We start from the raw sequence: 15049 nt of genomic DNA, 5'->3' as shown, positions 1-15049 counted from the left end.
GACAAATTGCAGATAGCACCAATATCTTGTACAAAGCCTTTTGTAACATTAGTCTTATATTACTCCAAGTAAGGTGACTATTAAATGACTAATTTAAATGGGTATCAATCACTAACCCAACGACAGAATTTTAAACATACCAACTTGATGTTGGAAATTAAAGTCTTTACTACAAAAAGGTAATTAATAAAAGACATGAGCACCAGTCAGAGCATTTAGCACTTTCCTTTCCTTCCACTAACTTGTGCCTTCTAATGCACATAAGTCTTAATGGCAACTTTGCCATCAAATAAATCTTTGTCCTGGTTAAACGGAAAATAGTAGAGACCTTTTTTCTAATGTACTTGCCAACATAATATTTTGACCATCCTATTCGTAGACTATGAAGCTGAAGTTCTAATAGCACTTTATCAGCAAAAAGTGTTGCTGTACTGTAATGTCAGCAATCTGTGTATATTAAAACAGCAGCCAAAAATGACTCTACAATGTGCAGAGCAAAAAAAAGCTTGCTCCTTGCAATGTAAATCTACTTCACTTAGTGCAAATAAAAATAAGAGTAAGTGTTGCCTATAGCAAAAAATGCAGATTTCATCTCTTCATTTTTGAGCTCCTGTAAGGCAGTCACACTAATACTTAATTGCTGGGCATCACCACTGTTGCACTTTTTCACCAGATTTTATAAATGATCCCCAATGTGAAGGCAGGGACAATAACTCAACAAAGTTAAACCATATGCCAAATTATTTAGAGTGTGTTTTCTCAAACATATATTCTAATACTGGTGATCCTTCATAATTTTAATACTAAAAAATAAACTAAAGTAAACTTTAGTGCAAACCAAAGATTTCACAATTTTACTCAGTTTCCTCCATCACTATAGGAGGAAATGTCACTGCTAATTTTTTGTTACCAATGATTTGCATGAGTACAGGGCCAATTTCTCAGCAGTTATCTCTACATGACATTAAAGCTTTAGATTTGCAAATGTCAAATAATAAATATGCAATATCTGTAGAAACAAGCCGATACGTTGTCCAAAGTTTAAATAAAGAATAGGAGTTTGTAAAATATATACATTATATATACTTATATCTCCATATATACAGTTACAAAAAAGTATATACACTATTTTACATACCATATAATAATCTCTTCATGTGGGAAAAAAATAATTTTTAACATGTTAATTACACTTTTAACCTTGCATCTGTCTCATGACACTTTGTGGCAAGGTAGGGGTTATGCACTGGGACTGTTTGTTGGTTCTTCTTGCCCATTGATCACAGTGTATTGAACTGTATTGCAGTGGCACCTTCCATTAATGTAGTCGGGTATATCCATTTCAGCTAACAGGTTGCCATCAAGTTTACAGCCATTGAAGGCATAAATCCACTTGCATAGCCTTCATAAATGGAAATATATCCATTATGTTTTGCTGTAAGAGATTTCCTGTAGCTTCATCTTGGTGGAGAATTTCTTTCAAAGCAGCTTTCAGTTACAACCCCTTTTGTTCATACTGAAAATCCTTTGGTATTTTTTTGAGTTTTCCATATCTATGTCCAGGAGCCATTGTCTTCCACTCTTGGTAATGACCTATGAACAAGAAAAGACTTATTAAATCACAGGTCTAATATACGGAACATGAAGCAAAATAGATGCAGGCACTTCAAGATGATCAAGGTAGAAAAAAATATCATCCCTCCACCTGACTACACTCATCTGTCATTTAAAAAGAACCCTCTTAAGAAATAATTGATAAATCTCAGAGAGATTAATTGATTAATCTATAAAGAGACATCGGTCTAGTGACAACCTCATACCTATTTCTTATACACATCCCTTATCCACCAATCACAACATCCATGGCTTATAATGTCATATTGCTCCTTTTACTGTTATCATTATAACAGCAGCATACGTAGAAATAATATCCAAATATTTTTTTTTCTTTAGAAAAATACATTTTAGAAATGAATATGAGTAGCCACGCAGGACAGCAGGAACCCAGAGATAAAGTGGATAGAAAGTAGCATTAGACTTTTCATAAACAAATTATAGACCAGAGATTAAGCCATATTAGAAATCATTTGCCAGCGATTTTTCTTTGTATGTAAAAGAACGTGACTCCAGTAATCCAGTGAAAGAAAGCCAAATAGTAGAACCCTCCACCAGTCACCCTACATATGTATCTTCCAAATGATGTGGATTTAGCTTTTTTGCTGGGTATTGAGGGCTTTTACATCTAAGCATAAGTGTACATGGCCTTATCAGTTTCCCATTGCCCTTATTAGATAAAGAGGCAACTGATCTATGCTTGGGGAAGGAAAATAAAATAGTTTCAGTACAAAAATGAGGAGGCAGAAGCAAGTATTATTTTTATTATTCTATTTGGCACCGCAATGGGCTCTAATGGTTATTGCCTCCAGGATTTATGAATTGCATACTTGCCAGAATAAAAATACATTTCAGTGTTAGAAAATTGTACTCAATGAAATAGGAACTATAATCTGAAAGAGGAATTAATATCTTAATTAGCTTTGTACAATGTACATAGGAAGCCTAAAGTCTTTATCCACTCTTTATTCATCAGACACACAGTGTAATGTCCACAACTAGGACAACCCTTTGTAAACCTCAGCAAGTGACCAGTGCAAATTATATGCAATGGATTGATCAAAGTGAGTTCAGACACCAGTTTACAATAATAGACCCTGAGATTTCTGAGATGTAATGAGGCAAGCACAGTAGGTGGCATTGCTACAGAGCATAGACCATGAAAAGCACCCAGGTGAGAAAAATGTGCTCCTTCCTTAGGGCATGGAACCAAGTAGAGCTGTTAAGTGTAAGCAACAAAGTTAAAACATAGGGTACATCACTGCCCACAAAATAGACCAGCTATCCTTATCTGAACAGTTGGTTTGTGGCTATACTTTCAGTACGAAAAAAATACTCCCTCCTATGGTCCTTCTAAGCTATTCTGAAGCAGATTAGCTATGTACTGCCACTTTATGGGGCCAGATTTTTAGTTTTTTTTTTTTTTTTCAAAGCTTTGAAGTATATCTTTAGGATTTTTGTTTTATGAAGTATGGAAGTGTTAGGCCAATCTGTCAAGTTTTAGGCTGTCTGTGTCCCTATTTGGGAGATTCCCCCATCTGTAAGGTAAGGGATCCTTAAAATAGGAAAACCAATTCTAGGGATAGCTGTCTAAAGCTGCCTATATACTAGTCCATTTTTGAACGAAAATTCAAACATTCGTACAAACGTTCTAAAAACAGAAAAGTAAATGTTTTTAAATTATGGCTGGCTTTAGAATGGAATTCAGCTCACTTTGGGAGATGTCCTAATAGGTTTTATTTTATCTCTGGGACAGGAAGGGAATCTCCTCAATAGAACACAAGACAGCAAAAAAACAACCTGGCAGTGGTTTTAGTCCTTCCTTCATCTACCCATCTGGCTATTCTCATACACTTTAACTGTTTCTCCCTTTCTGCTTCAATAATCTGTACTGAATATAAAAAATATTCACCAATCCTAATCGGGATTACCCTGCTACATAGCAGGTATCAGATACTATAAGCATTCTGATGGAGAATGAAATATACTCTTATCATACAGTAGGATGGAGAAAGTACTGAATGCAGAGGATCAGCATAACAGTCAGGCAGCTTCTATTTTCGAGAGGTGACCAATGACAGCCCCCAATATTACTGCTAATAAAGTTTTACTTGAATCAAAAATATGAGCTTGCTCAAAATTCACTATGGTTTCCCTTTATTCCCTTTCATTCATTTGAATGTTGGTTGTGTGGCTTAGCAAATGGAAAGAAGGAGATTGCCATCAGAAGAATCTGCACATTTTTATTCTCCCTATAGGCCACCCACCCAGTTTCACTATTTGTCCAGGCTGTCCATAATGTACAGCATTTGTATTGAAAAAAAAAAAAAAAAAAAAATACAGGAGAAAAATTGCTCCTATTGACCACAAATTTTTTTTTATAAAAGTGACACTATACAGAAAAGTTTTTTTTTTTTTTTTTTTTTTTTTTTTTTTTTTGCCATAACTCATTCGCAAAAAAGCATATACCCTGTTTCCCTGAAAATAAGCCCTACCCCGAAAATAAGACCTAGCATGATTTTTTGGGATGGCTGCAATATAAGACCTACCCCAAAAATAAGCCCTAGTAAAATCCTTGATCTCAGCCCCTCCTTCTGCAGTATTAGGAGAGGGAAAGTAGAGCTCCGGAGGGTCATGTGAGTGCCCAGCGGCGCTGTAAATATGGTATTTTCCACAATAAAGTTACAAAAGGAGACACACTGCACATTACATAATCTTTTTACAAAATCCATTACATATTTTTACAATGACTTTATCCAAGGTTTATTTTTGGGATTACAGAATGTCATAATGCTCACTCCTGAGCTGACAGGGAGAGAACCTTTTTTTAACATTTTATTATTTTATTCCAGGTTTTTTGGAACATAAAGAGGGCTAAATGACACAACACAAGCACTGTGCTGTCTACCATGCTTTAAAGGATCAGGATATTTATTTATTTTAGGGTTACAATCCCTTTAAGTTCGTCTTTTTACATACCATAAATAAATAAGACATCCCCTGAAAATAAGCCCTGGTGCGTTTTTTGTAGCCAAAATTAATATAAGACCCGGTCTTATTTTCGGGGAAACACGGTATATCATGCCACTGTATTTAGTTTTTTTTCTTTTTTTAATCCTCTAAGCACCTTAAGGCCATACACATGAACAATGTTCCCTCTAATTTTTTACTGGGCTGAGCAAATAAAAAAATTTCTGAGCGCAGTGCTCCCCAACCTTTTTATCGCCGCGGACCGGTCAACGTTTGATCATTTTTCTGTGGCCCCCAATCAATGCAGAGTGCCCACAGCATTGCCCCCAATCAATGCAGAGTGCCCACAGCATTGCCCCCAATCAATGCAGAGTGCCATAGCATTGCCCCCAATCAATGCAGAGTACTACAGCATTGCCCCCAATCAATGCAGAGTACTACAGCATTGCCCCCAATCAATGTAGAGATGCCAGCGTGCCCCTTTTCAATGTAGAGGTGCCAGTGTGCCCCCTTTCAATGTAGAGATGCCAGTGTGCCACCTTTCAATGTAGAGATGCCAGTGTGCCACCTTTCAATGTAGAGATGCCAGTGTGCCACCTTTCAATGTAGAGATGCCAGTGTGCCCCCTTTCAATGTAGAGATGCCAGTGTGCCACCTTTCAATGTAGAGATGCCAGTGTGCCCCCTTTCAATGTAGAGATGCCAGTGTGCCCCCTTTCAATGTAGAGATGCCAGTGTGCCACCTTTCAATGTAGAGATGCCAGTGTGCCCCCTTTCAATGTAGAGATGCCAGCGTGCCACCTTTCAATGTAGAGATGCCAGCGTGCCCCCTTTCAATGTAGAGATGCCAGTGTGCCCCCTTTCAATGTAGAGATGCCAGTGTGCCCCCTTTCAATGTAGAGATGCCAGTGTGCCACCTTTCAATGTAGAGATGCCAGTGTGCCCCCTTTCAATGTAGAGATGCCAGTGTGCCCCCTTTCAATGTAGAGATGCCAGCGTGCCACCTTTCAATGTAGAGATGCCAGCGTGCCCCCTTTCAATGTAGAGATGCCAGTGTGCCCCCTTTCAATGTAGAGATGCCAGTGTGCCACCTTTCAATGTAGAGATGCCAGTGTGCCCCCTTTCAATGTAGAGATGCCAGCGTGCCACCTTTCAATATAGAGATGCCAGCGTGCCCCCTTTCAATGTAGAGATGCCAGTGTGCCCCCTTTCAATGTAGAGATGCCAGTGTGCCACCTTTCAATGTAGAGATGCCAGTGTGCCCCCTTTCAATGTAGAGATGCCAGCGTGCCCCCTTTCAATGTAGAGACTCTTCAGTCCCGAGTCTAGTAATGGTTCTGCCATTTTTTCAGTTTTTAATTAATGCAGAGTGCCCACAGCATTGTCCCCAAATCAATGTAGAGATGCCAGTGTTCCCCCACCGAGTCTACCCCCCCCCCGTGCACTTACCTCATGGTCACGGGCGGCAGCTTCTCTTCAGTTCATTCCCCGGCTTCCTGCCTCTCCTCAGTCCTCCTGACTCCCGAGTCCCGGCGCCTCTTCCTCGGCCAATGGCATGAAGTTGGCCTTTCGGCCAATCAGGAAGCGGGAGGACCCGCTCCCTGATTGGCCAGGAGGAGGATCCGTGTGACAATAGCGAATTTTCATTCGCTATTGTCACACAATGGGCGTGCTCTCGCGGCGCACGCTCTGCTACACGGCCGCCACGTCTGCGGCTGCGCGGTTTGAATAGGTGCTTGCGCGGGACCTTCATTCACACTGCGCGCCCGCGCATGCGCGCAGGCTAAAGGGAACACTGCACATGAACCGATTATTGGACATTCGACCCGTGTGTACGGCAGTCGGGCCAACTTCTGACGAAAGGGTATGACTGATGGTCTGCCGATCCGCACCTGAGCAACACTTTTTAGCCAATGGCTGAAAGTGCCAACTGGTGTGTTCTGAACACAATAGCTCAGCAGGGGAGATAGGTGTTCTAACATCAGATTCTTAATGCAGTGGTTCCTTCTGAGCTGTTCAGTTTTTTTTTGGTCAGTCTGCTTGGTTGAACAAAAACAAAAAACGTATAGTGTGTATCTTTCCTTGTTCTTTGACATCTGCAGGGAAAGTTTCTTAGGAGGGGCTTCTATTACTCTGCTGATGTATGCTCTGTACAGTGTGAGTCTGTGTCTGGCCAGCCCTTATTGGCGCTGTACCAGTCACATGACTGCAAGAAGAGCAATGAAATTAGATTATAAATATCAAACAGCAATATTTTTACAGCTCCCTATCAACCTTCCCCGAAGAGTTTATGTTGTTATAGCTGCAAAGGGTGGGCCAACTCAATATTGAACCCTACGGACTAAGACTGGGATGCCATTAAAGTTCATGTGGGTGTAAAGGTAGATGTCCCAATACTTTTAACAATATAGTGTATGTATTCACATTATGTAAATCAAGAGACAGTCTTACTGACTAAATCCTGTATTCAATGTATATGTACAGATAGGACTGGGCGTTTTAAAAATAGGACGAGGCATATTATTTATTTTGGATAGTTAATGTGCCATAAAGTCCCATATGCCAGTGATAGCTTTTCCTTATCAGGCTTTCACAGAAGCTGGTGGCATCATGAGTTGACTCACCCTAAATAAAAGGATGAACATCAAATACCATTTTAAGAATAGCAAGTGGACAACGTGAAATGTCATGATGTTAGTATCTGACAAATACCGTGCCACTCAGGTATAGCCCCACTTGCAGCTTGTAGGATTTTTTATAGATGTAGAACTAAAGCTTAAGGTGGCTCTAAAGAAATTAAGGTAAAAAAAAAAAAACCTTCTGTGTTCAGCTACCCCTCCAGCCCCTCTTAAATACAATGCTGTGCCCAAGAGCAGCAGCTCTCTTCTCTCTCCCTCTTCACTGTACATAGAGGCAGTAACAGAAGCCATTGGCTTCTGCTGCTGTCAATCCCAGCCTGTGCGAAGGGAGCAGGGGGTGGGGTTAAGCAGCTTTATGTGTGTCAATGGACACACAGAGCCCAGCTTGGGATTGAGCTTGCATGGGTCCCCTTCTCAGAAAGCAGCTTGCTGTGAGGGGACTTGGAAGGGGGGAGGAGCCAGACCCCAGAAGTGGAGGATCGGGGCTGCTTTGTGTAAAACCATTGCACCGAGCAGACCAGTATAACATGTTTGTTATTTTAAAAAAAATCCTTTACAATCACTTTAAAATATTAATATTCTTATGCAAAAGGAGTTTAAAAGAACATTGAAAAGTGTAAGGGCTCATTCACACCAGCAGAGGGATGTTATGCTCTAAATAACATGTGCCCACTGGTGTGCATTGTCTAGGGGCAGTACAATGCATTGTTACAACACACCTCGCTGTTTACTCTTTCACTTTATTGAAATGGCATTTAAGATATAGCGTGTAATGGTTAGCTAGGGTACCACATCCATAAATGTAACAAATTTTTTTAAAATTTGTCACAAAATGACATTTAATTTACCTCATCACATTACTGAAACAATAGGACAATGGGGCAAATTGCCTGGTCTATCTGTTGGAACTGCATTGAGCAATGCAAATCCCAAGTATGTCCTGAATATAAGTGCATTTCCATTTTAAAGTTTGCTGTGGAAGTACCACAGTGCAAATAATGTAACAGAAGTCTATAATTTTTACTTTACTTTCTATACTGTGCTTACTTGTTTCAGCCTATTAGATTATATCTTTTTTAGTCACCTCCTCTTGTTTTTTCATTTATTGAAGTTTGCCATTTCTTGTGTATACTTTCAAAGAAAGTAAAACTAAAAAATATAGGGTCAATCCATGGTACAAGTTTGAAAGAGCAGTAGAACACAGCAGAAGCGGTTTGCCTCTAGGTCCCCTTACTCTCTCGGTTTGCAAATCCCTATGACCCCACCTCAACAGAACAAGCAGAAAATTGGAAGATTCTCTCCTTTGGCTAATTTTCTTTGTGCCCTCAGTTGAGACTTGAGTTACTGAGCCATGTAAATAGGCATTGTGCAGCAAAGCAAATTACACTAGTAAAACAAACATGTGAAACTGGGCCTAAGGTCCCAACAGATGCTTAACATGAAAATATAAAGTATTGATATGCAATTTCATATTTAACATACTGCAATATCATACCCATTTTTAATTTTAAGCTTCTACAGTAGGAGCTTGGTCACAGCAAGAGCAAATGCCCATACCTTATCTTGGTGTTCCAAATGCAGGGATGTTTTTATATTTGCAAAGTAGAACCTTTTTTTTTCTTTTTCAAAGTAAACTAATATATTTAACAGGAAAGCCAGGATCATCAGGATATTAATTTGTTAGTGGATTCTTTTAAGCCAAAATTAGAAACATCATTGTTTTATTGTCGTTATTTTGATTTAGTTAGTTACACTTAGGCAAGCCATACATTCTACCTTTTTGTTTTCTCTCAACCAGCAGGCTGAACAAAAAAAAAGGTGCTAATTCCCCATCAACACACTCGGTGCTGATGGGATAATAACACCCATTTTGCTTTTGCATTCTGCCAGCAGGAAAGGCTATAGCCGGAGGCACTGATCTTTTGGGAAAAACCCGACAGGCCAACTAGTCTCAGAGAAATTTCCTTTGCAACATTTGTGCTCTCAGGTTTTCTGTAAGTTGGATATATAGGCAGTAACTAAAAGCTTATCAACCAGAAGAGGAAGCCAGTCTCTCCGGCAATTGTTCCAAGCCTAACATCTTGTAAAGATGCGCTGTCTGAGTGTTCATAACTACTCACATTCTACCCAGACTTAGCTGTACTCTTTGACAATAGCAATTCCCTAGAGTCCTTGGGAATCATACAAATGAGAATAAGGAAGGAACACTAAACTACCCCTTTCATCCTGACAGAGGAAGACACTATTTTCTATTGCTTGCATTGCAAATAAATACGAAGGCGCAGTGCAGGAATAGTGTTTTACTATTTTGGGAATTCCAAATCTTCTCTAAATTTTTCTGACAGTGAGAGCAGTTTATTTTAACTTCTCATCCGCCTATTCAATTCTCAGAAAAACCTATTTTTTAGATAGGATTCCCTTACAATAAAGTAATTATTTCTGCCAGCCAGTTCTCAGAAATTACAGGATGTTAAGTGTAAAACACGTTAGTGGGTTATTTAATGATATACTGTTATCAAAAGCCTCTTTAAGTGTGGGTAGGTCACGTCTGCATTGTTATATTAAGAGTCTAATACTGTGATTTCTAAGATTTCCAATTAAGCAGTGCGTAAGAACACCTCACTGTGTCACGACTCAAGGTATTAGGCTGCACAAGTCAAAATAATTATAGGAAACAAAGACAATTCTTAAAGGAAAGCTTTACTTACTATGAAGTATGGAGGCAGCCATTGCAACATCTTCATCTGAAAATGATTATGCCAAATTAATTGCCTTACTACTTTCCCTAACATGTACCAAATATGCAGATTAGGAGTTCAGACTTTACTCTAAGGTCAGAACTCCTAATCTGTATATCTAGACATGATGAGTATAACAAAATATAAAATCCTGGCATTTTTCTGTGCGTGGGGAGGGAGCCACAGGTGGCGCATACAGCAGACCACAGAGGGGAATGGCTGTGTGCTGCCATACTCGTATAAATGCCAATGTTTTAGTGCATCAGCATAAACATACTTAAGATCATTTTCTTGAATGTAGTGTTTCCCCATATATGTTCAAAAGACAGACATGCAATAACATATATGATGTATCACTGTACACATATACACACACATATGCATTACAGCCACCATTTAGATCACATCCTACAATAGGGAATGACCGGACTGTGCTGTGGCCGACATCGAGCTAGAGTCTGTGGGTTCACAATCTTTGACATCTAAAGTAAATTTCTTGGCAAGCATCACTAGTGTTGCAAAGTACATTTCATTATTTTTTTGGTTTGTAATATTGTACCAATGCATAAATAAACTTACGTGAGATCACTGTATTTCTGATGAAGGGGGAAAATTCATGCCTGAGTCCTGTACATGGAACAGGCATCTCTTTCTCACTGCCATCTACAGTGACATGTCTATTATGCTTTATTGTAAATGTCACCCTGGGAACATGCTCTAAGGCCTATTGCAAGGTATGTCTATGACAATGGCAGACAGTGCACAGTTTAAGAGCCGCAGTGACATAGTTTGGAACCAAGTAGGCATACTCATTTATTGGAAATTTTTTGTATAAGATGTTTGTGTACTGTTCATAATGCAGGTAACTTTGTGAGATTACTAACAAAGTAAATGACATATTACTAATCAGGGTTTCAGAATGGCATAGAGTGGTTGAAATAGTAGTTGGCCATTACTTTTTTTTGTAATAACTTTGCCCTTTTCAAATATGGCTCATGTAGATGGGCCTTTTTTATTCAAACAGAGCATTTGACAAAAAAGGCTGCATTTGACCTGCTTCAAACCTAAATGCACCTCAACAGTTCATGTTGTCATTTATGTCATTTATAGTACTCTAATGAAGTCTGTTGGAATCTGCTGACTTGCGTTTCAAATGCATATCAAATGTTAAAGATCAAAGTCCACGTAAAAAAGCCCAAACAGTTGTAGGCTTGGTAAATTTTGCATATTTAAACCACCCATCTATACACTGTTTAAATTTCAGCCTGTTAATTAGAAAATAGATAAACCCAGGCAGAAAAATTGCCCGCTAAACAGCGCCTGCATCCAATTCAATTGTACCCAATTCAGGTAGAATACAATAGCCGCAGTTGGAGATCTGTCCATCTGCTGTGTACCATGGGTGGAGGAATCTTCTTCTATTTAACTCGCAGGCTGAACAAAAGAAAACTATGGGTGTAGTGCCAGCTTTCCGTTTGGTTTAAAATCAGACAGTAACATGACATTAAATTACACATATAGTTAAGTTATACTGGACCAGGTTATCTGCGCATGTTAACCTAACTGCAGCATTTTTGTATGGGCTTATTGGAGGACTACAGGTCAGGAAGTTAGCTTCTTGTTGGGGGTTAGGGCTCCACATCGAACCACCTTTTCAAATAAATACATTCATTTGTAATAGGTTCCCGAATCTTTTGTGTATGGTTCTGTAAATCTTAATAAAATCTCTTCTGCATAAACCAACTTACCCTTAGTATTTAGGGGTTATTTAAAACGTGTCTGCACATGAGCTCAAATAAAACAAACAAAAAAACAAAAACAAAAAAAATGGAACCAACCTAAAGCTACAAGATGGAAGCTTCTTCTGAGTCACTACAGCTGCCAACAGTGAAGGAATCTGAGCAAGGCTCTCTAGTGGGAAGAAAATGCACCCTTTTTAATGCAGTACACAAACTATTTTAAGCAGAATTACCAGGCTAACTATTACACGACAAGAGAACATTTAATTCTTTGTCACTGCTTTTGTTTGCCTGTTATACTGTCATTAAAGCAGAAGCTAGGTTCTGTTCTAAGCATTCAGCTTTCTGCATGCTCAGAGTGTAACTGCATGAATTACATATACAGGCTTCATTCAAAGCATTAAAAGCAATGAAAAAAATACAGTAATCCATAGCAACCATCTTCCAGTATTATGATTAATAAAAGAGAAAAGCCATTTTGGTTGCTATGGGGTATGGCATGGCAATTAAGCTGAATAGCATTCACTACCTTTCCCACTAACCTGTCCCCTCATAAGAATCACAAATGGATGAGGTTTATGTTAGGTATGTGGTTTATGCAAAGGGATATTACATGTGTTATATGAAAACAGACAGATGTTGGGTTATATACAAGTTTAATAACCCTATCAGCCACTCCAAATCTGCCTTTTACTGAACTGCTGCCTAATTCAGTACACCTTCAACATTCTCTGTGATGGGATATAAAATGGACCACACTTGTGCTTTGTTCTAATCTCTGATATTTCAAAGCAGTACTGCATTGACAAGGCTGGAGGTGAATGTTCAGGTTACTACAACTGTAACAGAACAATGAACGAACCCTAATCTTTCAGGTTTACCTCACTTTTTATAAGTCTTTTGAAAGGATTTTCTATTACAGTAAAAACAGTAAAACTTTTATTTCAGTCTCTCCACGTAGTACAATAGTGCGTTATTCCTAACAAATTATCTTATACAGGGACACTGGCTTAAGCGCCGGTTCACACTACCGCGACGCTACTTCCAGGGGCGACCTCCGAGGGGCGGCCGTCACGGACTTCATAACATTGAAGTCTATGGCGGTCGCCTCCTGGTCGCCCCAAAGAAGCTCCGGACCCTTTTTCTAGGTCGGAGCGACTTGTGTCGCTCCTATTAGAACGGGTCCGCAGCTTCCCTATGGGAGGCGACCTGCGGCGACCTGTGAGGCGACCAGGTCGCCTCACAGGTCGCCCTAGTGTGAACCGAGGCTTATAGTTCTCTACATCATCCATGTTTAGATTTCACCATCACAACATTTCTAGGGGCACAATTATAAGAAATGACATACCAATCTAATGAGTTATTTCTGCAACCAAAAGGGTTGATTTACTAAAGTCAAAATGGCTTTTCACGTTGGAGAAGAATTTCCCCTTAGTTTAGTAAATGAGGCAAAGCTCTGCTGGCTTTTATTATCTAATCATGTGTCAGTAGTGCAATTTCTTTATTCTTCTGTAAGTAAAAAGTTAGCCCCTTCCTAAGATGAACACAAACAATTTTAGATATAATAATGATGGGTGGTGAGGTTAGTTGGTTTAAAAAAGAACATTATTCAAAAAAGGTTATGCAAAGAGCCCTGCAATCACAGATGGTGTAAGTACCTACTGTGGTAATACAATACAATATAGCTACATTTTCACACTTATAAACAACTCAAGATACTAGTGTATTGATGTAATAATAATAATAATTGCAGCTTACTACAACTAATAACACATGATAATAATATTCAACAATATTCAATTCCCACTCACAAATGATGTAGAAGACGGAATTTATTCAAGCAAAGTTAATGTCACTCATATGGCACCAGGATATGTGTAATTAGTGTTTGTGCCAGATGTCACCTGCAGCATCAATGATGATAACCCAGAGAGAACAGACATTAATTGAGTATCTCAATTTTAACCTATCATTTTTAATTTAATTTACCTATTGAATTCTGATGTCTGCCAATTGATTTGTTTGCAATAAAATTAATAAAGAAAACCATTTTTATTAACTAACATAGGGCCCAAAAGTTTGGATTATAAAAACCAACCATTGATGGTTGTAAAAACTGTCTTTGATCCTTTGCTTTAAAATCTGTCTGTAAACATCAGTCAAAACTTAGTAATGATTAATGAATAAGCTTTAGGTGAATTCACATCCAAATTCCCACCTACACCAAAGGAAGATGTGAATTTAAAGGGCTAATGTCTTCTTTCTGAACTTTGGTTAGGAGCTGCAGGTGTATCCTATACCAGCAGAATTATGTTTTCGTACAAGCAATATAATGCTGTGCTTCAACAAAGGTCTTCATCTGATTCTGAACGCCAAATAAAAACATGTTAAGGTGGATTAACTTACTGTTGTTCTGCTTTGGCACGGTCTTCCAAAAAGTAAAGTGCTGTAGCTAGGAAAAACATTCCCCCCAAAACCACCACGAATGGGCAGAGCATCAGCGCATAGCCGAGACTCAGAAACTCCCAAAGTGGAGTCTTATTGGTGCTCTCCTGGATGAGATCCGAGATCTATGGATCAAAAACAAAGAAAAAGTAAACAGACTGCTCCAGCCTTGTGGAATGAAACAATTCCCTTTTACATAAACGGGAATCAACATTACACTACCTGCATAATTATCACATGCACTAGGGATAAGGGAGGAAAACTTTGTTTAGTTAAATGAGACTTGGATGTGGACAGCTGCAAACACATTGTGCCATGTCTAAACACACGGGAGGCGATTTGTAGGTATTTGTGTCTGCACTATTGCCTTACAATAAAATAATTCTTACACAAAAGGACAGACAGAAACCGATTTTTTTGTCCGAAGAATACATAGTCAAGAATTGTATGAAGGATTCATTTTTTCCTATGTTCGTTTGTTACCACATTCAGCAAAGTCTGATGATCCTACCAAATCACTGCAATGACTTCTGGAAGTAGAATCATTAGCATAATTCATCAAACTGCAACTGTGAAATGGCCTTGTAGTGCTGAAAAGAATGAGCAAGCTGAGCCAGGCTGACACACTGGGAGCAGTTTAGTATAATACTCTAAAGACTCTTTATGGTTAGGGCTCATCTGCTTTGTAAATATAAAGAAAGCAATGTGTGTATGCATATTACAGTTACAGTAGTATTTAAAAACAAAAGTGCATAATTGGATAATAGTTCCAATAGTACCCAGTAGATGTTACTGTTCTTATTCCAAAATAGTCTATAAAAAAACAGTCCATAATGTCTAAGCAAAGGAAAAAAAAAAGTCACAATTGTACGTGACGATAGGACAGCAGTAACACTGCAGAAGAT

At 38.8% G+C, this 15049-nt stretch overlaps 1 protein-coding gene across 2 annotated transcripts in view; it reads right to left on the bottom strand.

Moving 5' to 3' along the window:
• Positions 1–748: 748 nt before the first annotated feature.
• Positions 749–15049, bottom strand: part of SPNS2 (SPNS lysolipid transporter 2, sphingosine-1-phosphate) — a 181580-nt gene continuing 167279 nt past the window's right edge. Inside the window, exons 11-13 of one of the 2 annotated variants that reach the window (XM_082245211.1) lie at positions 14106–14269; positions 11799–11871; positions 749–1593 (exon numbers count right to left, since the gene is read on the bottom strand). In XM_082245211.1, the coding sequence (XP_082101337.1) occupies positions 11805–11871; positions 14106–14269 (231 nt within the window). In that variant the 3' untranslated portion in view covers positions 749–1593; positions 11799–11804. The remainder of the gene's footprint in view (positions 1594–11798; positions 11872–14105; positions 14270–15049) is intronic. The other variant, XM_082245212.1, reaches the window with a different exon arrangement.

The sequence above is a fragment of the Pelophylax lessonae genome (genome assembly GCF_965119305.1).
Source record: "Pelophylax lessonae genome assembly, chromosome: 2".
NCBI lineage: Eukaryota > Metazoa > Chordata > Amphibia > Anura > Ranidae > Pelophylax > Pelophylax lessonae.
Note: the sequence above shows the minus strand (reverse complement) of the source record. Positions and strands in the feature narration are given on the sequence as shown.